At 43.5% G+C, this 26,483-nt stretch overlaps 1 protein-coding gene across 3 annotated transcripts; it reads right to left on the bottom strand.

Moving 5' to 3' along the window:
* Positions 1-1,952: 1,952 nt before the first annotated feature.
* Positions 1,953-25,362, bottom strand: LOC140565018 (diacylglycerol kinase delta). Of its 3 annotated transcripts, none has more exons than XM_072690756.1 (30): positions 25,225-25,362; positions 21,939-22,049; positions 21,082-21,162; positions 14,053-14,157; positions 13,760-13,892; positions 13,527-13,633; positions 12,694-12,819; positions 12,503-12,605; positions 11,765-11,927; positions 11,240-11,348; positions 10,932-11,071; positions 10,766-10,850; positions 10,557-10,651; positions 10,372-10,471; positions 9,886-10,168; positions 9,662-9,796; positions 8,533-8,655; positions 7,872-7,968; positions 7,661-7,771; positions 7,456-7,552; positions 7,251-7,358; positions 6,822-6,935; positions 6,589-6,723; positions 6,314-6,468; positions 6,069-6,180; positions 5,847-5,939; positions 5,468-5,587; positions 5,132-5,249; positions 4,396-4,526; positions 1,953-3,797 (listed from the first exon to the last, which is right to left on the bottom strand). In XM_072690756.1, exons 1-30 carry the CDS (start codon positions 25,348-25,350, stop codon positions 3,708-3,710), a joined length of 3,606 nt encoding a protein of 1,201 aa, XP_072546857.1. In that variant the 5' UTR covers positions 25,351-25,362; the 3' UTR covers positions 1,953-3,707. The 3 variants fall into 3 exon arrangements, with proteins under 3 accessions (XP_072546857.1, XP_072546858.1, XP_072546859.1); XM_072690757.1 differs by having other exon boundaries at positions 5,468-5,584; XM_072690758.1 differs by lacking the exons at positions 21,082-21,162; positions 21,939-22,049; positions 25,225-25,362 and adding an exon at positions 17,015-17,114.
* Between the last annotated feature and the right edge of the window lie 1,121 nt (positions 25,363-26,483).

Raw genomic sequence — 26,483 nt, 5'->3', positions numbered from 1 at the left:
TGAGATGCTGGATTTATTCATGGCCATTAAGAAGCTTCTCGAAGCTTCAGTTGAATCAATTGAATCGGAAAACGATTCAGTGTTTGGAAGCATTTGACTCCTGACTCCACACTGACACCTAGTGTCCAGTTTAATTTCCTACAATGACTGTTTCATTATGATCGTCATGTTTCTATTAAAGATCATTTACAAATACTCCTTTATTACAACACAACACGCGACAATTTTATCTTTTAATAATCATTTGAACATTAAATAAATATACTATTAAATAAATATACTAAGATTCCCATACTTGAGACCTGAGCCTGTTTCTTGAGCCTTCCATAATAGCTGTTCAATTAATAAAACTGTCTCTGTGGTGTATTTTGGGGTCGTGTCACTCACTTTGGGCGTCAATAGGTTCAGACAGAAAACAGACCCGTTATAAATATTAGTATTTGTATTTATAGATTAGTAAATAATGCGGTATAACAGCGGTTCTAGTGATGTAACGAAGCGTACAGCTTAGTCTTATACCTTGACTCAAGCGTTTGAATCGAGGCATCGAATCATTCGATGTGTCCCAAATCAGGGGCTGCACCCTTCGAAGGACGCGGTCTAGGAAGGCGTTACCTTTAGTAGGCTGCGTAAATTGCGTAGACCGAACGGAAATGAGACGGTCTATTCTACACCGGATTTCCTGTTTGCGTTACGGCACTGCGGTTCCTGCCTTTACCGTTGCGGCACGAAACGGAACAAACCTCCTAATTTTGTAGTTTATCTTTAGTTTGGATGTCTTTGCTTTAAATGTTGTTTTTATTTTATATTATATTTATTATTTATTTAATAATACAAATAAAACAACAATAAATGTCAGCAAAAGTGTTTTTGTTGGCACGCAGTGCATCTCGGGACATGTTTGGTTGGCGAAGGTGCCACCCGTCGGATCCCTCGTTACCATAGAAAAGAAGGACGGATTTCTCCGGCCGCATACGAAGGGGCCTTCGAGATTAAACGGCCTAGTCGCGCTACTGTGACGCAATCAGGCCTTTAGATACAGCCTCCGAAGGGCGCAGCCCCTGAATTGGGACACAGCTGATTGGCTCGTTTTGTTAAAAGGCGGGAGTTTCTATCGTAAACAGGCGCCATGTTGAGCGTTAGCTAGCTCGCCCCTTCATCACGTCTCTGCCAACATCTCTCAGGGTGTTCTTCTGATTTTCAGGAGTAAAAGTAAAACAAAAAATACTTAAAATATCTCACTTTATGCTTGATGAATAAAATATATTTAATTGTTCAATTAAATTATAAACAAAAATAAACCATTTCATGAGGTCTTTTTTTTTTTAAATGATGCACTAATAGTCCTAATGGACCCCCTCTGTACCCTCTGTACTCCTGGTCAGGACACCAGACTCTTACCCGTCTGAATTAGACAAAAAAAAAAAAGCTAAGCTACACCATTATTGGACACAAATATTGGGACACCTAGTCATTTGTAGTTTCTTGAGAAATCAAGGGTCCTAAAAAAAATAAATAAAAAAGAAAGTACCCGTCTCTACTGTTCAGGGAAGAAGGCTTTCTACTAGGTTTTTGGATTGGATTACATTGCTGTGAGGATTTGATTGGATTCAGCAGCAAGAGTATCCGTGACTCCTTAACCCCTCCGAAAAAAGTACTGGATGGAGCACCGGCCATCATTCACAGCTCAGTGCTGCTGGGGGGCTTTATACCCCCCTCTAGGCCCACGCCTGACATTAGGGAGGCATGGTGCCTATAGGCTCATGGGTAGCTAAGCTACAATGTGGAAAATTGTACCAGATCTATGAATAAAAATGAAATAAACAACACACACACACACACACACACACACACACACACACACACACACAATCTCTCTCTCTCTCACACACACACATCCAAACACACCACCCAGCGCTTCAGACGGACAGAAATCTGAAACCAGACACATGAACGCAGAGCACTCTTTAATCCAGAGCGATTCACTGTACATTAAGAAGGTATTTACAGTCTTCGACTCGGCCTGTTTACGCAGAACAGACCCCAGAGACAGACGGCATAACTTAGCAATAAATATTTACCAGGCCGAAAGAACGGACGCTGCTGGCAGCCTCCAGAACAAAATGATATGACCTATCTCTCTCTTACACACACACACACACACACACACACACGCGCACACACGGGCAGTTCAGAAGCGTACGGGTTCGAGTGGCAGCGCAGGCCCTACAGTGTTTACGGAGTGTCTTTTCAACACTGCTGCAGCACTAAAGTCCTGATACTCAGTCCAAACCTCAGCACCAGGCCTAAACCTCACTTCTGCTCAACGATACTGGTGGGAATTCAGCATGTTTATGTTTAGGGGTTCGCCCCGTTTGGAATGTCTGAGGACTGAGGACACGTGTTCCAGCCGATTAGCGCCGGAGGGGCGAGGTAGCGCGGCGAGACTTAGCAGCTACGGGATTTATCGCGGCTAATAATCAGGGGTACAGGGCACCAGCGCCTTAATCCTGATCAAATACAACGCTTCATTAACTCTCAGTCAGACAAAAGTATTGGGACACCTGCATCATCATTCCAGGGGACACCGTTCTTCCACTGCTCCACAGTTCAATGTTTATCTGCTCCAGAGAGAGAGAGACCTATTCTACTGGCAGTACTTCTCTACAGGGACCAGACAAGCTGTGTGTGTGTTTGTGTGCATTTGCACATCTGTGTCAGCGACGGGTGCAGCCTAAAGGAGCTGAATGCATTAATTAGAAGTGGTGTCCACAAACTTTTGGACATACAGTGCATGCAGCCTGCCAGTAATACTGACCAGTATGTGTTCGCTCGAACCGGACTCACCCCGGTGCTAACGTGCACATCCCTACACTGACACCCTCCGACGCTATCGCATCTCCATGCCCACACACACACTGACGCCAACACACACTCCATCGCAAACACAGCCCGGTGATATGAGATTCTGGGCTGGACTCAGTAAGGCAGACCCTGAAAATAATCACAAACAAATGGCCACTCTTATACTCACTCACACACTCACACACACTCACACACACTCACACACACTCACACACACTCACACACACTCACACTCACACACTCACACACTCACACACACGGGTAGATAATGTTGGCTTTAATCTGGTAAACCTGAACTTCAGTCAGTGACCGATCTGACTGACCGATTGTCATGACGCACTTGAGAGAGAGACAAAGAGAGAGTGTGTGTGGTGTGTGCGTGTTTTCGAAAAGGTGGATGGCCGAGAGAGTAACTGAGCCTTAACCGTCTCTCTCTCTCTCTCTCTCTCTGCCAGCATAGGTCTCCCACTCTCATTGTTTTTCTGTGATTGGTCAGTTTAGTCCAGCTCTCAAAACCCCTCTGATAACACTGAGAGCCACACACACACACACACACACACACACACACACACACACACACACACACACACACACAGAGAGTGTAACCCTCGCACCGCCGGAGTGGCAGTAAGTGAAGGCTGTGATGTCACAGGCGTGCGAGCTGAAGGCACTGTGCTGATTGGTTAAGTTCTGACAGAGAGGTTCTGATTGAGATTATCGAGCTGGTCCCTGCGAGCCAATTGGCCAGGCCGTGCTGGCCCGTGAGGTGATTGGCTGGGTGGAGCTGGTCCCTGTGAGCCGATTGATCAGGCTGAGTCTGTGTCCGGCCAAGGTAGGCCTCGCTAGGCTTCGCTAGCCGTGCTGCTCCGGCTCAGGTCTCTGATGCCCTGCAGGATTCGCTTCATGTGACCGACCTTCGTCACGCCCAAATCCTGAAACACACACACACACACACACACACACACACACACACACACACACACACACAATCAGTGCAACAGTTACTTTCCTGTGCCAACAGGTGGTCATTCCACCTTAAACGACTTTTCTATAAATGGTGCAGCTGATACTTTCCCATGCCTGAGGCCGTTCCACCTTACATGGCTTGGCAGTACATTTTCTATAGCTGAGGCCGTTCCATCTTAAATGGTGCATCAGATCCTAATTGTGCTTGAGGTGGTCCACCTTAAACATCACAGCAGATACTTTCCTGTGCCTGAGGCCGTTCCACCTTAAATGATGCAGCAGATATTTTCCTATGCCTGGTGCAACAGTTCCACCTTAAATATCACAGAAAATACTTTCCTATACCTGAGGCAGATCCACCTTAAATGGCACAACCGATCCTTTACAGTGCTTGGGGTGGTCCACCTAAAATATCTCATCAAATACATTCCTATACCTGAGGCCATTCCACCTTAAATGTTGCAGCAGTTTCATTCTGGCATCTGAACGAAACTACTGCTGCACCATTTACACACACACGCACACGCACACACACACGCGCACACACACACGCACAGACCATACCTTCAGGTCCCTCCTCTCCAGGTGCAGCAACTCTGACCCGCGCACGTCATGACCAATAAAGATCTCCTTATACTCGGACAGACACAGCTGCTCCAGCCACGCTGCCACCTCCTCTACACCCCACTGATGCACTGTGGGAACACACACACACACACACACTAGCTTATATCCATGTGCATGTCGAAACATAATCATATGGCAACGCATAATTACTGAAGATACCAACAATGGCTGCGTCCCAAACCAATCACTTATCCTTTACACTACTGAATCCATTTCTATTGGTGGGGCACTGTTTCCATACTAGTTAGTGCATTAGTGTGCAGTTTGGGACACAACCAATATTTTCTTCAGGTCTTCTGCTTTTAGTTGTGTAAATAAATTGAGATTTACTCAGTGACTCTGTGTAAATACAATCTACATGTCCAAAGGTTTGGGCACGCTTTTCAGCTACTTCAAGGTGTTGCTGACAGATATTCAACTGCAGCTTTCAGAATGCACATAGGGCCCAATGCCAAGGGTTAGAGGGCTAGGGAGGTATTTAGCCACCCCCCCAGCATTGGACTGTGGGGTTCTCTCCAGTGATTGAGCTCAGGGATACCTCCGGGGGGTTCACTGCAGCAAAGGGAACAAACACCTGGCTAATACCCTTGAAGTATGAGGAGGAATGGTGGACGGTGATGCGGGTGTCCAATACAGTGTAGGTTAAGCATGATGGGTGGATGGGAGGTGGTACCTGGCAGGTTGAGGGTGGCGCACGTCTCTTTGTTCTTGTTGTTTTTGTCCCTCTTGAACTTGGGAACAAGGCGGAACTTGGCGCTGCGGCTTCGTTTGGAGAAATCCATTGGATGCTCCTACACACACACACACACACACACACACACACACACACACACACACACACACACACACACGTTATTTTTAATTAAAAAGCACCAGAAGCTATCTGAGCACCAACAGCACCCTCTTGTGGAGAATCTTTACTCTGCAAAAAATAAGTGTGTGGGTGGTACAAGCCAAGACCTGTGTATAACAGAGCTAGGAGAGTCAAAGGACGCGTGTGTGTGTTTACCTCATCGTCAGCCGGCTCGATGACAATGCTGAGCCAGCTGATGTCTGACAGTCTACGCAGCTGCAAAGCTACAGAGCCTAGAGCACCGTTCAGCTGCTCACGCTGGGGGGGGTCCAACTGCTAACGCAAACACACACACAGTTACTCTCGGACACACACATAACACATTCGCCTAGCAGGAGCTAAATGGGTGGGGCTAAACTGCTGTAGGCTGAGTGGGCAGGGCTAATTTGCTGTAGGATAAATGAGTGGGACTAAAGAGCTGTAGGCTGAATGGGCAAGGCTAAACTGCTAAAGACTTATTGGATAGGGCTAAACTGCTGTAGGCTGGATGGGCGGGGCTAAACTGCTGTATGCTAAATCAGTATTATTCACTTACCAGGCACATCTTCCCTGCTAGCAGCAATTCAGTTTCACTGTGGAGAGCCTTCACATTACTGACCATCTGAACCACCACACTACAGGTCAGACCCTAAAAACACACACACACAGTTACAGAAAACACCTACCAAAAAGACTATTATTAAACCTGAAAATACCCAACACAGCAGCGCCCTCTGGCTGCTGGTCAGGCTACACAGCGTACATTCAGTGAACTGACCGTGTTGTTTTTGGAGTTAGCGTACACCATGTCCATGGCTTTGGAGCTGGCATTCACAGCATGCGCCAACTCCTGCTCCACACTGGGGTGAGTCTGAGCGATCTCCCTAATACTGAGAACACACACACAAACACACACACAAAGTCACGCTAAATAACGCTTTACACAACTGTTATTTCCAGCCACACAATCCGATTGGCTGAGAACATGAATAACTAATCTTGAGTGTACGTGTGTCCGAGTACCTGTGTATCAGCGCTCCTGCTGATTGGCCGAACAGGCTGATCTGAGCTGTTTCATCCTCTGAGACAGTCTCGGGCTGCACAGAATGCTGGGATACAGGCCGTGGGAAATCACACTTCTGCTTATCTTCCCACGACTTCAGAGTGTTCTCAAAGGCCTACAATACACACACACACTGTAAATGCTTAATGCTTAAATCCTAATGTACATTAAGCTATATCACTCTTATGAGTGTATGAGCGTGTAAGTAAGTGTGTGTGTGTGTGTGTAAACATACCCTGTCTCTGGTGAGTGTCTGTGTGCGGTTCTTGTGAATGATCCTGATGTATCCCGGTGGCTGAATCCACGCCTCTCCGTCCACCTGCACAGGTACACCCTCATCCCCCAGGATGGTGATCTTCACAGTTCGACACTTTACACACACACACACACACAATCATGCAAAGTTACTGCCAAATTCATTTCTGTAGATAAATAGAATGGTTGGGTAAGAGAATGTGTGTGTGGTACCTGAGCTATTCGGTGATGCTGCAGGTTGATGACTCGCGATACAGCCATCTGCATGCTGCCGAACACCGCCACCACCTCTAGGATCTTATCATCGAAAGACGGAGCTGTGAATGTCTGTAAAACACACACACACACACACACACACACACACACACACACACACACACACACACACCAATACTGTCAGACTCATTTCTGTAGGGTGGAGTAAGATTTGTTGAATAAAGTTTGTAGGGGCATGGCCTGGGTTGGGGTAAGTTATCTGAAACAGTGGTTGAGATAAGGCTTGTTGGGGTAACTGCTGAGGAAGGGTAAGGTCCGTTGAAGTAAGGTTTCTCTGGGTAAGGATAAGGTTGTGGTGGGGGGGCAAGGTGTGCTGGGCTAGGGATAAGGTACAGCCTGCTCAGGTAAGAGTTGTTGGCTTCTTACATCGTCCTCTTTGGTTCCACCCCAGAAGTTGGTTCCTCCAGCATAACTAGGAATGTTCAGCACTGCGATGCCCTGCAGACTGGGGAGAGGAATCAGCCGGCCATCACACTGCACACACACACATACAGAGAAATTGCTCACAATTATCAACAACAAACATCTCTCCTATTTTCTCACACACACATATACATCCACCGACACACACCTCCAGCAGCACTCTCTGCTCCAGGTTCTTGTACGTTCTGTGCAGCAGCTCTTTTGTTCCGAGAACTCCATACCACATCATGTTCTTAGTGCGGCTCCTGGATCACACACACACACACACAAAGTTACACAGTGATCCTTTCACAGTGACCAATTACGCCGGATCACCAACAGGTCTGAGTGCTGTGTGTGTGTAGTGCGTGTACCTGCACTTCTCCGGGTGCTCGTCTCGCTTGTTGTTGAAGTCCAGAGAGATCTTGGCGTCCAGTCCGATTCCAAAATAGTTATTCATAACACACTTCTCTGTGTAGCAGTCACTGCAGAGAGGGGGGGTGAGTGAGGAGTGAGTGATGATAGAGGGATGATAAAGGAGGAGGACGACATGATTTTAAAAATAAATAAATAAGACAAACTTACAAGTTCTCCAGATCGCAGTTGAATGGGTCGGCATTCACCAGTAGCCGACTGATCACTGAACTACTGGACAGAGAACCCGTTATCCCAGCCTTCAGACCTGCACACACACACACACACACACACAAATAGTAAAATTTTCTAATTTATTTATTTATTTATTTCTATTTAATTTAATTCAACCCTTGGCTCTGAGGACACTAGCGAGACGTGTTCATTACAGAGGTTAGCTGCTCCACAGTGGGGCGTTGACTGCGCTGTACTGTCTCCACTGTGCAGGGAAGAAGCATTTCTACTAGATTTTGGATGAGCTCCCTAACTCATCACATCCCGTACTGGATGAACCCCCCATCATTCCAGAGAACACAGCTGCATTGCTCCACAGCTCAATGCTAGGGAGCTTTACACCCCCCACTATTTATGCCCCACTATGGAACAGCTAACCTCTATAATTAACACAGTCCCATTACCCTAATACAGGGTCTGCATTAGACGCAGCTTGCTAGTGTCATCCGAGCCAATGGTGGTTATTCCCACTGTCAGGTAGGTGGTCATAATATTCTGATATGACATACTTAATAAATATTCCCTTGAGTGAGTGAGAGAGAGAAAGAGAGAATCGGTTCTCCAGCTAAATGTTGGATGGTTCTTTTATGGTTCTTACTCGGGTAAAAAATCTTGGTACTCAGCATGTTCTCCCTGCTTCCTGTCTGAGCAGGAAGTGACGCTGAGCTTCCCAGTGACAGGCTTCCTTTATTGATGAGCTTCTCACATGGGCTTTTAGAAACTGAGAGAGCGAGCCAGAGAGAGAGAGGGAGAGAGGGAGAGAGTGCATGTAAGGTATAGGGTTTCAGGTTTAGCCTTTGCATTTGCAGTTCAGGGTCACAGGTTTAGGTTACAGGGTTAATGTTTAGAGATTAGGGGTTTAGGGTAGGGGATAACTGGACTAAGATTTATGGATGTTAGGGTCTTATATGTTAGTATAAAGGGTTAGGGTTTAGGGATTAGTGTTTTGTGGGTTAGTGAATTAGGATATGTGGATTTTGCATTATGGTTTAGGAATGAGGAGTTATGGTTTACGGATTAGGGTTCAGACACTGGGATTTGGAGGCTAAGGATTTAGGGTACCAAGTTATAAATTGGAGATTAAAGTGTTTGGAGTTTAGGGTATTTAGGATTAGGGTTTAGGAATTACTGATTAGGGATTAGGGGGGTTAGAATATAAGGATTAACATTTAAGGATCAGGACTTTAGAAAATATGGGTTAATATTTAGGGATTAAAGGTTCAGAGTATAGTGGCTAATGTTGAGTTAATGGTTTAAGGTTTAGGGATTAGGTGGTTAGAGTATAGGGGTTAATGTTTAGGGATTAGGTGGTTAGAGTATAGGGGTTAATGTTTAGGGGTTAGAGGGTTAGAGTATAGGGGTTAATATTTAGGGATTAGGTGGTTAGAGTATAGGGGTTAATGTTTAGGGGTTAGAGTATAGGGGTTAGGGGGTTAGAGTATAGGGGTTAATGTTTAGGGGTTAGAAGGGTTAGAGTATAGGGGTTAATATTTAGGGATTAGGTGGTTAGAGTATAGGGGTCAGAGTATAGGGGTTAATGTTTAGGGGTTAGAGTATAGGGGTTAATATTTAGGGATTAGGTGGTTAGAGTATAGGGGTTAATGTTTAGGGGTTAGAGTATAGGGGTTAATGTTTAGGGGTTAGAGTATAGGGGTTAATATTTAGGGATTAAGGTTTCGGAGTTGAAGTCTAAATGCAGGACGAGTGCTCTCGGGGTACACATGTACCTCTCCTCAGGTGTCGCGCTCTGGCACTGTAGGATGACCCAAGAGACACTTTATCCTCTTCATAATCTTCATCCTCCTCCTCAGGAGCCAGAGCTGCAAACACTTCCTCAGTCTGAGCGTTTTGTTCGTCCACCGCTGCAAAAAGGGTGAGAGAGAGTGTGACTGCATTGTGTATACTTTTTGCAGTGTGATGGCTGAGTGTGTGTGTGTGTGTGCATGCATACCTTTTTCTGTGTGTTCGATGATCTGTCTGATGGCTTTTTTCAGGCTGTTTGCTCGGAGCATCAGCTGCTCTCTGGGTTTAAAGATGGCTGCAGGTGGGCGGGACGAGCAGGATGTTGTGGTGGGCGGTGCAATGAGTTGAGTGGGTGGGGCCTGTAACACCGCCTCTCCGTCCTCCTGCTCCTCTGCAATGGTGGGCGGGGGTACTGTGATCACAGTGCTGGCCTGGGCCTCCTCATTCAGCGTTTTTAATAAGGAGTCCAACTTCTCCTTTAAAACTCCACACTGCAGCCAATCAGAGGACACAGCGCAAACACATCAGCCAATCATAGAACACACCCCAAACAATCACAGGACAACTCAGATTCTTCTCAGCCAATCTCAAGCACTCTAATTCATATAACAGCCATTCACTTTTTAAACTCTCACTGCCGTTTAAAGACCAATCACAAACTCCCTCAGGTATGCAGCAGCCAATCAGAGCTCACCTTTTTAGCCATTGTCTCGGATTCTTCTGAGTTTTCAGTGTTTTTCTCGTATGCTCGACCCACCTTAGCTACAAAGTCCTTCACCGTCTCACACAGAACCCTGCAGGACACACACAGTGAGTACAAAGATCTTTATTGTCTCACACATCCCTGTAGAACACACACACATCCTGTGCTAGACCTACTTGGCGGAGGAGATGACGACAGAGTGCTGGTCGGAGGTGAGGATTTTGGACAGGTGAGCTGCAACTGAATCCTCATAGGTCAGAATGTGCTGCACCTGCCGGGGGAAACGGCCAATCAGAGAGGAACAGATAAACAGACTGATCCGCACACATCCAACCAATCACAGTATAGACGATCCAATCAGAGAGCAGAGTGCGTTAGTCATCACCTCTGAGTCCTCACTGCAGTCCTCGGTTACCGTGGAGCTGGAGTGTTGCCGTGGAAACTTGGTCTCATAAACCATGATGCTCCATCTGTAGATACACAAACCTGCTATTGTCATCCCTTACACACACACATACACACACAAACACACTATACACACACACACTGACCTGTCCAGCATCTTGGTGCTGGCTCTCTCCAGTTTCTCCAGGATTTGGGGGAGCTGTGTGTCGTCATCACACGCCGCGCCCCACCCCAACACCCGTGCCAGGTCATTTCCTGTTCCTAACGGCAATACACCCAATTGACACTGCAAGCAAATCACAGACACACACACACACACACACACACACCATACAAACAGTCAAATTACACTGCATTACACAACCAGCAGGGGGCAGCAGAACATCAACAATTCATTACCACCTAGAGATAAGAGTGTGTCTGAGGGGGGTGTGTGTGTGTGTTTTCTTTTTACCTGTTTGTGCAGTGTTAGAGCGTCTATCTCTGAGAGAACCCAGCCCACACTGCCGTCTCCACCACACACCAAAATCCTGAATGTGTCAAACTTCTGAAACAGACGCAAACTGCGCGCGCACACACACACACACACACACACACACACACACACACACACACACGTCTACTCAGTCGATCTGCAACTTCTGAGACAAGCCCTGATGCTGCATAAACATTTCACAAAATGCATACACACACTCTATATGTCCAAATGTTTGTGGACACCCATTCATTGAACGCGTTCAGCTACTTTAAGTTCCACTCATCGTACTGCCAATAGAACAGGACCCTCTGAAGCCGATGGCACCATGCCTAATGCCAGACGTGAGCTAGCGGGGTATTAAAGCCCCCCCCCAGCAGCATTGAGCTGTGGAAGAAAGGTGTTCTCTAGAATGATGGATGGAGCGCCATCCAGTACTTTTGGGATGAGGTGGGGAGTTAGGGATGTATATGAGAGAGAGACTGTGTATGCATCATCACTGACCCCAGGTGTGGTCCTCCGTTCATCAGGTCGAACACCTGTGCTGGATTCAGCAGCTGCTTAAACCTGCGCAGAAACTTCACTCCCTGATTATCTCCACTCTTACTGTTCACAAACACCAGCAGAGGACTGGTGCAGGATGGGGGACATGTCGCTTTCCAGAAACCTACACACACACACACACACACACACACACACACACACACACACACACACACACAAAATGAAGGACTGTGATTGGTGGAGAAGGTTGTTGTATTGATGATGGAGGACTGCGATTGGTGGAGAAGGTTGTTGTATTGACGATGGAGGACTGCGATTGGTGGAGAAGAGTGTTGTATTGATGATGGAGGACTGCGATTGGTGGAGAAGGGTATTGTATTGATGATGGAGGACTGTGATTTGTGAAGAAGGATATTGTATTGATGATGGAGGACTGTGATTTGTGAAGAAGGATATTGTATTGATGATGGAGGACTGTGATTGGTGTAGAATGGTGCTGTATTGATGATGGAGGACTGTGATTGGCGGAGAAGGGTATTGTATTGATGATGGAGGACTGTGATTGGCGGAGAAGGGTATTGTATTGATGATGGAGGACTGTGATTGGCGGAGAAGGGTATTGTATTGATGATGGAGGACTGTGATTGGCGGAGAAGGGTATTGTATTGATGATGGAGGACTGTGATTGGCGGAGAAGGGTATTGTATTGATGATGGAGGACTGTGACTGGGCGCTTACCGTCAGAGTCGATGCTGTTGAGGGCGGTGGGCGGGATCACACTGACTTTACACTGACCCAGCGGACACTTGGTGGAGAGCTGCTCTTTACACACTGCATGCACCTGAACAACACACGCACAGAATGCAGAATAATGAATCCCCAAGGACATTTACACCCACCCATACACACACACATACACACACACTCACCATGGCTTTACACCACAGACAACGCCAGTCCTGCAGTCTGAGCACGCTGCCACACGTTTTATCACACACTGTACACTTAGCACTGACCGGCAGATTCCCCTCCAACCACTGATGGGGCATAGAGATCTACAGAGAGACAGACAGAGAGACAGGGAGATAGAGAGACAGGGAGACATCATATTAAATCATCAATTTAAATAAACATAGTGTTTGGATGATTTTAGTTGTTAGAGAGAGAGAGACCATCTAGAGGAACCCAGAGCACCACAGGGTTTCTAAACGCCCCAGTTAAGTCAAGTACACCATACTGACAAAAGTATTGGGACACCTACTCGTTCATTGTTTCTTTCAAATTCAGTAGCATTTATAAGAGTTTCTCCTGCTTTTGTTGGAGTAACTGTCTCTACTGTCCAGGGAAGAAGGCCACCAGTGAGGTCAGGATGTTGATTGATCATCACCCCACCTCATCATCCCCAACACATCCTAAAAGTACTGGATGGAGCACCACCATCATCATTCCAGAGAACACAGCTCTTCCACTGCTCCACAGCTGCTCCAATGCTGGGGTAGCTTTATACCCCTCTAGCCCACGGCTGGCTTTAAATTAGTGCTCATCTGCGCCAGAATCCCCTATTCTACCAGCAGTACGTCTCTACAGGGACTAGACAAGCTGTGTGCACGTGAATGAGAAGGAGTGTCCACAAATATTTGGACATATAATGTATGAGGATTATTTTTTGAGACATGTTTGGTATCTGATGTGAGAGATGCTAGGCTAACACTACTAACAGACACTGGATTTAGAGTTTGCTGAAAACCCGATCCCCACTCACCCCCTCCTCGTCCTCGATAATGTCCTTGCCGATGGAGGCCAGTGTGGTCCACTTGCAGTTATTAGTGGCTCGGACAGCGCAGCGCTTGTGGGCTTTAAACTTGCACACTGCAACACAAGACACACTGTTACACACACACACACACACACACACCTGTGCAAGTTCATTCACACACACACACACACACACACACTTGTCTGTGCTTATTTACATCAACACACACACACCCCTACCTTCGCAGGACAGGCCGTGTGAGGTCACTCCGCTCAGCGCTTCTCTACAGACGTTACAGTAAGTGGGTCGGGCGTGCGAGCAGGCGTACCAGTTATGGAGGCCAGAGAAGTGGTCCATACTGTACTGGGTGGACTGTACACACACACACACACACACACACAGACACACACGCGTCAATAAACAAATGCACATTCAACAAACCTTATTTAACTTATTTACTGCAGTTTAGCCCCACCCATTCAGCCTACAGCAGTCTAGCCCCACCCATTCAGCCTACAGCAGTCACACGCACCTCAAAGTGTTCTCTGTTTTGGACGCTCTTCAAGGCTGCCATCCACTCCTCCATCTCCTTCCTGTTTTCCGCACAGAGGATCAGCCGCCGACAAGGAGTGATAATCTATACACACACACACACACACACACACACACAAACACAGAGAAAGGAAACAATAATAAACACCATTTCATTTCTATAAGATCTGTAACAGGAAAAACAAAAGTATGTGGACACCTGCTGCCCCAGACCCTGCACTCAACTGGATCTGTGTGTGTGTGTGTGTGTGTTGCTGTTTGTGGTTAAAGCACATGGCTCCAATAGTCCAGGCTGTCATGCTGGAAATGTGTGTGTGTGTTCTGGCAAAGGAAAGCAGGAGTTATTTTTATCCGTGTGGGAACAGAGGAGCTTTTGTGAGAAGCTGAGGAAGAGGAAGCTGACGTCTACCCCATGATACATACACACACACAAACACACACACACACACACACACACACACACACGTCATCGCACTGGATAAACCTTGTCGGTACAGACTAACACTGGTCTCCTGCTAAATCCCACTCAGTCCATAAAACTCCCCCACACACACACACACACACACACACACACACACACACACACACACACACTCACAAAGTTGAGTTTGAGGTTCAGTGGTGTTTATTTTAAATGCTCTGAATGTTTTTGACTGTAACATTTTATTTATGATTATTATTATTACATTTCTTTCCTTTGAATTTTTTTCTATTGACACATTTTACAGGTTTAATTTATTCACTATTTTTTTATTGGACTTTATAAAAGTTTCTAGTAATTTTTTGGATTTCTTTTATTTACTTTTTTGTTTTTACAAATTGGATTGTATTGGATATTTGTCTCCATTTTCCATACAATTTAAAAAAAAAAAAAAAAAAAAAAAAAAAAAAGGAATAAATATTGGACATGTCAGCAATGTTTGTAATCAGCAGTTATGCGGCAGCCGCGCGTGGGATTCGGTTACGCAGCAGGCCGTGAGATGTGGTAAACGCAGAGGAGCATTTCGGTCGGTGAACACAGTGGAGCGTGAGATTCTGTAAAGGCATCTGAGCGTGAGATTCTGTAAACACATTTTAACTGGGTTTTTTGTAAACGCATTTGAGCGTGAGATTCTGTAAACACATTTTAACTGGTTTTTTTGTAAACGCATTTGAGCGTGAGATTCTGTAAACACATTTTAACTGGGTTTTTTGTAAACGCATTTGAGCGTGAGATTCTGTAAACACATTTTAACGGGGGTTTTTGTAAACGCATTTGAGCGTGAGATTCTGTAAACACATTTTAACGGGGGTTTTTGTAAACGCATTTGAGCGTGAGATTCTGTAAACACATTTTAACGGGGGTTTTTGTAAACGCATTTGAGCGTGAGATTCTGTAAACACATTTTAACGGGGGTTTTTGTAAACGCATTTGAGCGTGAGATTCTGTAAACACATTTTAACGGGGGTTTTTGTAAACGCATTTGAGCGTGAGATTCTGTAAACACATTTGAGCGTGAGATTCTGTAAAGGCATTTGAGCGTGAGATTCTGTAAAGGCATTTGAGCGTGAGATTCTGTAAAGGCATTTGAGCGTGAGATTCTGTAAAGGCATTTGAGCGTGAGATTCTGTAAACGAATTTGAGCGTGAGATTCTGTAAACGAATTTGAGCGTGAGATTCTGTAAAGGCATTTGAGCGTGAGATTCTGTAAACGAATTTGAGCGTGAGATTCTGTAAAGGCATTTGAGCGTGAGATTCTGTAAAGGCATTTGAGCGTGAGATTCTGTAAAGGCATTTGAGCGTGAGATTCTGTAAAGGCATTTGAGCGTGAGATTCTGTAAACGAATTTGAGCGTGAGATTCTGTAAAGGCATTTGAGTGTGAGATTCTGTAAAGGCAGCGCAGGGATGCAGTGAACGCAGTGCCGCGTGTACGATGCAGGGAGCGCAGTTAGGTGTGACGATGCTTGCTCAGGGCTCATTACGGAGGCTGATAACAGCTCTGATAACTGTGGTTCTGGCCGTGATCACATGAACATCATGTAGTTACTAAAACCAGCAAGGGCCTTCGGCTTGGTTTCCTGCCCCACACTGGTCAGATCTGCTCTCACAAATCCAGCCAGCTCCTCTCACACCGGCCACACACTGACCATTAAAGCTGCGCTGCATCACATCCAGTCAAACATGCTCTACATGATAAACCTCCCTAAATACATTACCTACAGATCAGCGCGCAGAACCCTATTAACCTCAGAGCTTACTTAAGAAGCGGATACTGAACACAAAAGCATTCATATTAGATGATAAATAATAATACATACTGGATACTGAATAACTCTGAGGATCCTGAATACCTCACAACAGACCCTGAATCACTCCTATTGGATACTGGCTAATTTACAGTGGATACTCAATGATTCATAGTGGACGAAGAATCATTTATTGTGGACCCTGGATAACTCGCAGCAGATCCCTGGATAACTCGCAGTGGATAATATATATCATTCATAGCGGATAATAAATAATTCATATAAGTTACTGAATAAATAATAGAAATTCCTGAATAATTCATAGTGAATACTGAATTAATTGTGGATGCTGGACAACTCGTAACAAGATATTGAATAATTCATAGTTGTAGTTGACACTGGATAATTCATAGTGGATCCTGAACAGTACATAGTAGTTACTGAATAATCCATAGTAGGTCCTGAATGCCTCATAATGGATATTGAATAATTCATAGACGATATTCAGCAACTCATATCGGATACAGAAAATAGCTTATAGTAGACAGTGAAATACATACTGGGTACTGAGTAAATATTTCATAGTGGATGGTAAATAATAATTGTATGTTTAAAGGTTTAAAGTGAGGGTTACAAAGTCTGTCACACACACACACACACACACACACACACACACACACACACACACACACATTCTTCTCATTTTTTCTCTTACTTTTAGCTGGTGGTCGACTCAGTCTTGCTGTTTCACAAAACAATTCTCCCTCTTTCTCTTATCTACTCACACACTCTCTCTCTCCCTCTCTCCGTCTTTCCTTCCTTCTCTGCTTCTCTCTGCGTTCCGTTACAAACAGCTAATCCCTCTCTCTTTCCTTCCTCCTCTCTCCTCCCTTTTCCAGAAAAATGACGCAAATTAACTTCCTGTTTAAGGGAAAGAGAGACCCCTCCCCTTGCAGAGAGAGAGAGAGAGATACAGAGAGAGAGATAGAGAGATACAGAGAGAATCAGTCAGAGAGAGAGACAGATAGAGAATCAGAGTCAGAGAACGAGTCAGAGAGAGAGAGAATCAGAGTCAGAGAGAGAGAGAGAGAGAGAATCAGAGTCAGAGAGAGAGAACCAGAGAGAGATATACAGAGTCAGAGAGAGATATACAGTCAGAGAGAGAGAAAGATATACAGTCAGAGAGAAACATAGAGTCAGAGAGAGATTTTCAGTCAGAGAGAGAGAAAGATATACAGTCAGAGAGAAATATACAGAGTCAGAGAGAGATATTCAGTCAGAGAGAGAGAGAGAGATACAGAGTCAGAGAGAGATAGTCAGAGAGAGAGATACAGAGTCAGAGAGAGACCCCTCCCCTTGCAGAGAGAGAGAGAGAGATACAGAGAGAGAGATAGAGAGATACAGAGAGAATCAGTCAGAGAGAGAGACAGATAGAGAATCAGAGTCAGAGAACGAGTCAGAGAGAGAGAGAATCAGAGTCAGAGAGAGAGAGAGAGAGAGAATCAGAGTCAGAGAGAGAGAACCAGAGAGAGATATACAGAGTCAGAGAGAGATATACAGTCAGAGAGAGAGAAAGATATACAGTCAGAGAGAAACATAGAGTCAGAGAGAGATTTTCAGTCAGAGAGAGAGAAAGATATACAGTCAGAGAGAAATATACAGAGTCAGAGAGAGATATTCAGTCAGAGAGAGAGAGAGAGAGAGATACAGAGTCAGAGAGAGAGATACAGAGTCAGAGAGAGATAGTCAGAGAGAGAGATACAGAGTCAGAGAGATATACAGAGTCAGAGAGACATACAGAGTCAGAGAGAGACATACAGAGTCAGAGAGAGAGAGAGACATACAGAGTCAGAGAGAGAGAGAGACATACAGAGTCAGAGAGAGAGAGAGAGACATACAGAGTCAGAGAGAGACATACAGAGTCAGAGAGAGAGAGAGAGACATACAGAGTCAGAGAGAGACATACAGAGTCAGAGAGAGAGAGAGAGATATACAGAGTCAGAGAGACATACAGAGTCAGAGAGAGAGAGAGAGATATACAGAGAGAGAGAGAGATATACAGAGTCAGAGAGAGAGATACAGAGTCAGAGAGATATATATACAGTCAGAGAGAGATATACAGAGTCAGAGAGAGAGAGATATACAGAGTCAGAGAGAGAGATACAGAGTCAGATAGATATATACAGAGTCAGAAAGAGAGAGAGAGAGAGATACAGAGTCAGAGAGAGATTTACAGAGTCAGAGAGAGAGAGATACAGAGTCAGAGAGAGAGATACAGAGTCAGAGAGAGAGAGAGATACAGAGTCAGAGAGCAATATACAGAGTCAGAGAGCAATATACAGAGTCAGAGCAATATACAGAGTCAGAGCAATATACAGAGTCAGAGAGAAAGATAGAGTCAGAGAGATAAAGAGTCAGAGAGAGATAAAGAGTCAGAGAAAGATATAAAGAGTCAGAGAAAGATATAAAGAGTCAGAGAAAGATATAAAGAGTCAGAGAGAGATCATGTAAAAATGGTTAATAATTAAAAAGTGAAAGCAGTTATTAATGTCAATTGAAGCATAACAGCGACATTAACGCCACTCCCCAAATATTACATAATTATTACTTTACACACAATTGTAGCCAATCAGTCCACGGCTGCAGTCTGGAGCTGCAAGCTGATTGGCTCATCTGTTCACGTTTTACAGTTTTCAGTTCAGACTCACTCCCTCTCTCTTTCTCCCTCTCTGCTGGGACAGGGTGTACAAACACTCCTGTGGATTTCTTAAAACTAAAAACATACACACAACTGTGCACACGCACGCACACACACACACACACACACACACACACACACACACACAGCTGCCGGCGAGACCGGATACACACACACACACACAAAAACCTCCACCCTGCTATTAAAACTAAATCAGTCCAAATGTCAGCTATAAATAAACTTCAAACACACACACACACAGACAGAGAGAGAGAGAAATAGAGAGACCACAGCCTGAAATAGTTCAGAGCAGGAACTCTCTCTCTCTATCTCTCTCGTGCTCTCACACACACTAAAGTATAAACCCAGAACAGTCGGGTTTCAGGTGTTCGGTCAGTTTATGTAATGCAAGAATGGCGTGTATCTGTGTGTGTGTGTGTGAGTGTGAGTGTGTGTGTGTGTGTGTGTGTGTGTGTTTAATCACTTACATTCCTCTTTATGCCCTGTAGTTTAGAGCGGATAGCGGTGAATGAGTGTCGTACAAAACTCACAACAGCAAACAAGATGAAAAACAAATAAATAACAACTAAACAACAATAAGCAAAAAACTCTGAAAGGGAAAATGATATTTTAGTTTGGTTAGTAAAGTTCTAAATGATTCATTATATTTCATTTTGGTAACTACATGTTTAAAGACTTTATTTAATTTGATAAAAGTACAGTTAACAAAAACAAATTATGTATATTATAAAAATATATATAGGTTTGGTAACTGTACTTTAACACTTCATTTAATTTGACAGTACATATTTGAATTATATTTATATAAATGTAAACTTTGTGTAAATTGTGTGTGAATACTACTTCAGTATTTATTTATATACAGGTTTATACATTTTAATTTGGTAAATGTACTTTTTGTACAATATTTTTTTTGGTGTTTTAGTATTTGTGATAGTTTACTATTATGTAATTTGGTTATATTTATTAACATTTTAATAAAACACATCATGATCAAATACAATTGATCAAATTAAATTCAATATAAATAAATAAATATATATTTATTTTAATATTATATTAAATTTGATCAATTGTATTTACAGTTTAATAAATTTTATTAAGTTTATATTATAATTATATTAAATTATATATATATATATATATATATATATATATATATATATATATAACATTTCTGAAATATTGACAACTTTAACAAAATATTGGCAAATTTAAATTCATGCATATATTGTTTTTTAGTCTGTATCTGCTCTTTAGTAATTTATTCGGTCATATATCCCGATTGGGTAACCATGGATTTCAGTAGGTAATTTATTTCTGTTGTATATAGTTCAGTATTTATTTTTCCATATGCACAAATGTTCATTTGGTAAATTTACTTTTATATTTATTTAAATTCAGATGTATATATTTAAATTCTGTAACTACGGATTTTGTATTTGAATGTAACTTGGTCATAATCCTAACCTTGGTCAGTATTTTATTTCAATTTCTCATTTTTATTCTAAAGTGGTCACTATATTTTAGTGTTTAATTTATTTAGGTCAATTAAATTAATTTGCATTTGTTATTTAGTTTTTTTTTACATATACCTTTATTTCAATCCAATCACACATTTTGTTTGGTAAACTGTATTTTGTAAATGTTCATTTACTCATGTGTAATTGAAGAAGATGATGAACTCTTCTAAATATTTTTAATAATGTATTTCGGTTGTATTGTATGTGATTTCTCTTCAGTTTGGTCATTTATGAACATAAATGAAACTGCATTACTGTAAGAGATCAGGCCCGCGGTACTCTTATCAGACCAGCAGTCCAGGAAACGAGTGCGTCGTATGTGTGTGTGCGTGTGCGTGATGTGTAGATTACAGGATGGGCTGTGGGAAGTTTCCCTCCTTCGCATCATTCATTCATTCATAATATCAGGACTGATTCTGAACTAAATGACTCACAAACTCCACTGCAAACAGCATCATCAGCTCAGACATTACTGACATTAAAAGACTGTGTGTGTGTGTGAGTGCGGGAGTGTGTGAGTGAGACGAGTGTGTTACTCACAGTGAAGCTGTTGTTGACGTTCTTGGTGCTGGACTCCGCTACACTGGCGTCCGTCAGATCTACTTCGTCAAAGATGATCGACTACAAAAAAAAAAAAAATGCAAAGAAACATCAATAACTAATCAATTCTACTGATCACCTCACCACCAGCCGATCAACACGATCAATCGTCTCAACACCAGCCAATCAACACTCAACACTAACCAAATCAACATGATCAACCACCTTAATGATGACCAATCAACATGATCAATCATTCCAACAGCTACCAATCAACATGATCAATTTCCTTTAAAACCAAACAATCAACATGATCAATAAATGTTAACATCAAGTAAACATGCCAACACCAGTCATCAATCAAGCATGACCAATCACATCAAAACCAACCAACGTGATCAATCACTCTCAAAACCTGCCAATCAACATCTTCAATCATCTCAATACCCATCAATCAATCAACATGATCAATCACCTCCAAGTCAACAGACAGATCACCTGGGGAACCAAATATGTCTTTATTTACATTCAAATCCATCCGACAGAACGGGGCACTCTGGAGCAGCCGTGATCGCATGAGCCCAAGGTCACTGTGCCCAATGCCAAGCTAGTTAGGGTTAGAGGGGTATAAAGCCCCCCTTCCAGCTTCGAGCTTTGAGGGTCTCTGCAGTGATGGAGCTCCATCCAATTCGTCTGGGATGAGCTGGAGTGGCAGAACTGATCATCCAACATCAGGACCTGACCATAGTGATTCTCTTGCATTCAGAGGGCTGAATGCAATCAACTTGTCCTCACAGCAATGTTCCAACATCACAGGCAGATCGGAGGTCGTTATGGAGATGGTAGACCGTACTGACCTTGGCCGTCTGGGCGTAGTACAGCGTTCTCCCGCGCAGCTTAAAGTATCTCCTCTTCCAGCGCTGGAACGAGTTCGTCTGCTTCATCAGCTGCCCTTCCTTCAGCACTGTCTGCACACACACACACACACACACACACACACACACAGTTTAGTAACATTTGTTCCAGTTATGTAATAAAGACTGCCTTCATCATCATCATCAGCAGCAGCATCACCCGCTACTGAAACACAGGGGTCTTTATTTAAAAAGACCTCGAAACCATAAGCTACACTATACTACGTCCAAAAGTTTGTGGACGCCCCTTCTAACGAATGAATTCAGCTATTTTAAGCTGCGCTCATTGCTGACACAGATGTGCAAATACACACACACACACACACACGCAGCTTGTCTAGTCCCTGTAGAGAAGTACTGCCAATAGAATAGGACTCTCTGGAGCAGACAAACATCATATGCCTAATGTCAGGTGTGGGCTAGAGGTGGATGAAGACCCCCCACCCCCACCGCAGCTTTGAGCCATGGAGCAGTGGAAAAACTGTGTTCGGCCACCCCTATTAAACCCATAGCTTATAAACTTAGTAATAACTAATTTCTATAACTAATTCCAAAACCATTCTTTTTTAGCCTACAAAAGCAGTAATAACTAGTAACTGATGAAATAAAAAACAAAACAAAAAACACATAAAAAATAATGTTTGCTAATAAATATGTTAATAACATGCAATAAAATTTATATACATATATTTACAGTATGGTAACCGACTGGTTTTACGGTATCACAGTTTACAGTATTTCACTGTATGTCATTCTTCCTGTTATTATTATTATTAATATTATTTAGTTATACACCGACCCCGAGGGTATTTGGGTTTCAACTGGGTTTCTACTGATGTTAAAAGCTTGAAATAATTTATAAATAAAAGATAAAATATCTCCCTTTCAAAAACAATAAAATAATAAAATAAATAAACAACAAACCAGACACACACACACATTTCATATTATATATATATATATATATATATATATATATATATATATATATCCATAATGTGAATATAATAGTTGTTCCTTACATTGTATCAGAATCTCATGAGGAACGTACCAACTTTTTTTTTTTAACACCGACTTCCATAAGAAATTAAGGTGATGCTCATTAACACATACACCCCTCAGCCGATCAGCCATTACATTAGTACCACCTCTCTAATATCAAGTAGATACCCCCTTGGGCTCCACATGGACTCCACAAGACCTCTGAAGGTGTCCTGTGGTATCTGCCACCCGGACCTTAGCAGTAGATATCTGAGGTCCTGCAAGTTGTGAGGTGGAGCCTCTATAAGCATCAATGAGTTTTAGGCAGATGTTCCGACCCACAGTTTGGTTCTTGTCTCAGATGGCTCAGCTCCTCATGCATGCCCCTTCTTCTCCAGCACCACTTTCGCGACCTGACTGTTCACTTCCCGCCTAATTTAAGTAGACCTCACGCCTCGACAGACGCCAGCTGTGACCATGCAGGAGCACTTTGTGGAGTTCTAAAAGTCCAGACTGTAGCCCGTCTGTTTCTCTGCACACTTAGCCTCCGTTCAGCTTGTTCTTCAACGGGTCAGGACCACACAGGACTGACCACCGCAGAGCAGGTAGTATTTGGGTGGTGGGTCGTCCTCAGTATCGGGTGGCGGCCACATAGCCCGTCCAACCAGAAATATCTAGCCGACAGCATCATGAGAGCACTGATGAAGCACTAGAGGATGACTGACACACACACATACACACAGACACGGCCTCTGACTTTACCTTCATCTACAATTAACAAGAGGAGGTTGTCTAGTTGAGTGGACAGTGAGTGGACACAGTGTCAAATACATACACACACAGATAGAATGACAAACACACACACATTTCTCCAAACCTGCTCACTGAAGGTCTCCATGTGATGCTCTCAGGTCCCTCTGAACTCTCTCTCACACACACACACTCATCACCTCCGTGCCATGGTTTCCGCTGACAGTAAAAGCATCACTAAGACTTCTCGGAGTGTGTGTGTGTGTGTGCATCTCTTACTACTACTACTACTAACACATACACACCTTCAGCAGCATGCTCACAGACAGGAAGCTGGACCTGGTCTACTTGTGCGCCACAAGCAATCTCACGCTCGTGTGGTTGAGCTCAGTGCATCAGCCAGAGCAGCACATGTTGAATACACAGCATGATGCCTGTGTGTGTGTGTGGGGTGCTGGGGATACACAGTGACGTTCCCACACTGCGATGAGGCTGCAGGCCGGATGTGCGTGTGCGTGTGTGTTCGACTGGACCGTAGTTACCGTAGTCGGCTCTACCAGCAGGTTTAAAATAGAATCACTGTGATCACACACACACACACACACACACACACACACACAGTGACTTTCATCTCTCACCCTCAGATGGACTGAAAAAAGAAAAAAAAAAACAAAACACACACACACTCAAGGGGCGCAGAACAGCGCGCACACACACACACACACACACACACACACACACACACACACTAGTATATAAAGTTCAATACATTCCCAATACTATTCAATACGTTATTAAAGGGACTGCACTCTGAATGAGACGAAATTTAGGGGGGCCAATGGGAACAGAGCTCATTTACATATGATACGTCTTAAAGATACAGTGTGATAAACTCCAGAGTTATATATGACTGCTGAGATTAAGTTTTAAGTGTTAGAAAAGCAGAACTATATAAATAAATAATGTAAGGAGCAGACTGCTACTCTGGTAGTTTATGTTTGTTCTGATTTTCGGCTTTAAATACGTACAAGTTCTGATCTTAGCCGTTCCACCTTAAATGGTGCAACAGTCGCCCGAATGTAACTGCTGCACCATTTAAGGTGGAACGGTCAATTCCAGTAAAATCCCTGCAAACATGACATAGTAATCAAACTTTGCATATTTAAACTATATTTTAAGTATTACTATTTCAAAAACATTACTTTAAGCTATATTTATAAACATTAAATAAGCATTAGCCCGCAGTTTCCTATGGTGTTTATCTGTGTGAAACAGTGAACCGCATCGCTGCTAATGCTAGCTAGCTAGCTAGCTACCTCCGCAGAACCGTTATCTCTACCCCGCACCTTCTCTCGCCGTGTCCCTAGCAAGCTGCGCCTCTAGCGCCCTCAGCACTCAGGAAACACCGCGGCTGCAGTTAGGCCTGCCGAGCTGTACCGGAGCGCCCGGTCCGTTACCCCGGCTTTCCCATTTATCCTTTCGGCCTCGCGACACCCACCTTACTGCGGATCTGCCCCGAAGTGGACACTTTCCGAATGAGCTTGTGCGGGGACCCACGGTGCTCCGGCTCACTGTCCGAGGAATCCTCCAGGCACCGCGGCGCCTCACAACCAGCCGCCGCCATCCTGCGCCAGGCCGCCCACAGCGCCCTCCAGTGAGTGGACAGAGGGATGCATACCGGCCATCCGTCCGCAGACCCCCCACCGACCCAGACCAGCGGAGAAGCGGCATCCCCTGCAGTAAAGGAGCACTAACGCCCCCTAACGACTTGCGGGGGACACACTGTAAGCCCCTGAATCGTCCATTCATAGTTAAGGTATACACAGACTCCATAGTACTCTACTCTGATTGACCTTTCAATAGTAATTCAGTAGTATTTGTACTCAGACTTGTAGTTGAGTAGTATTTGTAATCGAATTGGATAGTATTTGTACTCGGACTGGATAGTATCTGTAATTGAATTGGATAGTATTTGTACTCTGACTAGACAGTATATATAATTGAATTGGATAGTATTTGTACTCGGACTGGATAGTATCTGTAATTGAATTGGATAGTATTTGTACTCGGACTGGATAGTATCTGTAATTGAATTGGATAGTATTTGTACTCGGACTGGATAGTATCTGTAATTGAATTGGATAGTATTTGTACTCAGACTGGATAGTATATATAATTGAATTGGATAGTATTTGTACTCGGACTGGATAGTATCTGTAATTGAATTGGATAGTATTTGTACTCAGACTGGATAGTATCTGTAATTGAATTGGATAGTATTTGTACTCGGACTGGATAGTATCTGTAATTGAATTGGATAGTATTTGTACTCAGACTGGATAGTATATATAATTGAATTGGATAGTATTTGTACTCGGACTGGATAGTATCTGTAATTGAATTGGATAGTATTTGTACTCTGACTAGACAGTATATATAATTGAATTGGATAGTATTTGTACTTGGACTGGATAGTATCTGTAATTGAATTGGATAGTATTTGTACTCAGACTGGATAGTATCTGTAATCGAATTGGATAGTATTTGTACTCTGACTAGACAGTATATATAATTGAATTGGATAGTATTTGTACTCGGACTGGATAGTATCTGTAATTGAATTGGATAGTATTTGTACTTTGGGTTGTATCTGCAATTGAATTGGATAGTATTTGTACAGTATTTGTAATTTTACTCAACAGTATTTGTACTCAGACTTGTAGTTGAGTAGTATTTGTAATTGGATGTGATTTGTAT

This window comes from Salminus brasiliensis, chromosome 11 (genome assembly GCF_030463535.1).
Source record: "Salminus brasiliensis chromosome 11, fSalBra1.hap2, whole genome shotgun sequence".
Taxonomy (NCBI): Eukaryota; Metazoa; Chordata; class Actinopteri; order Characiformes; family Bryconidae; genus Salminus; species Salminus brasiliensis.
Note: the sequence above shows the minus strand (reverse complement) of the source record. Positions and strands in the feature narration are given on the sequence as shown.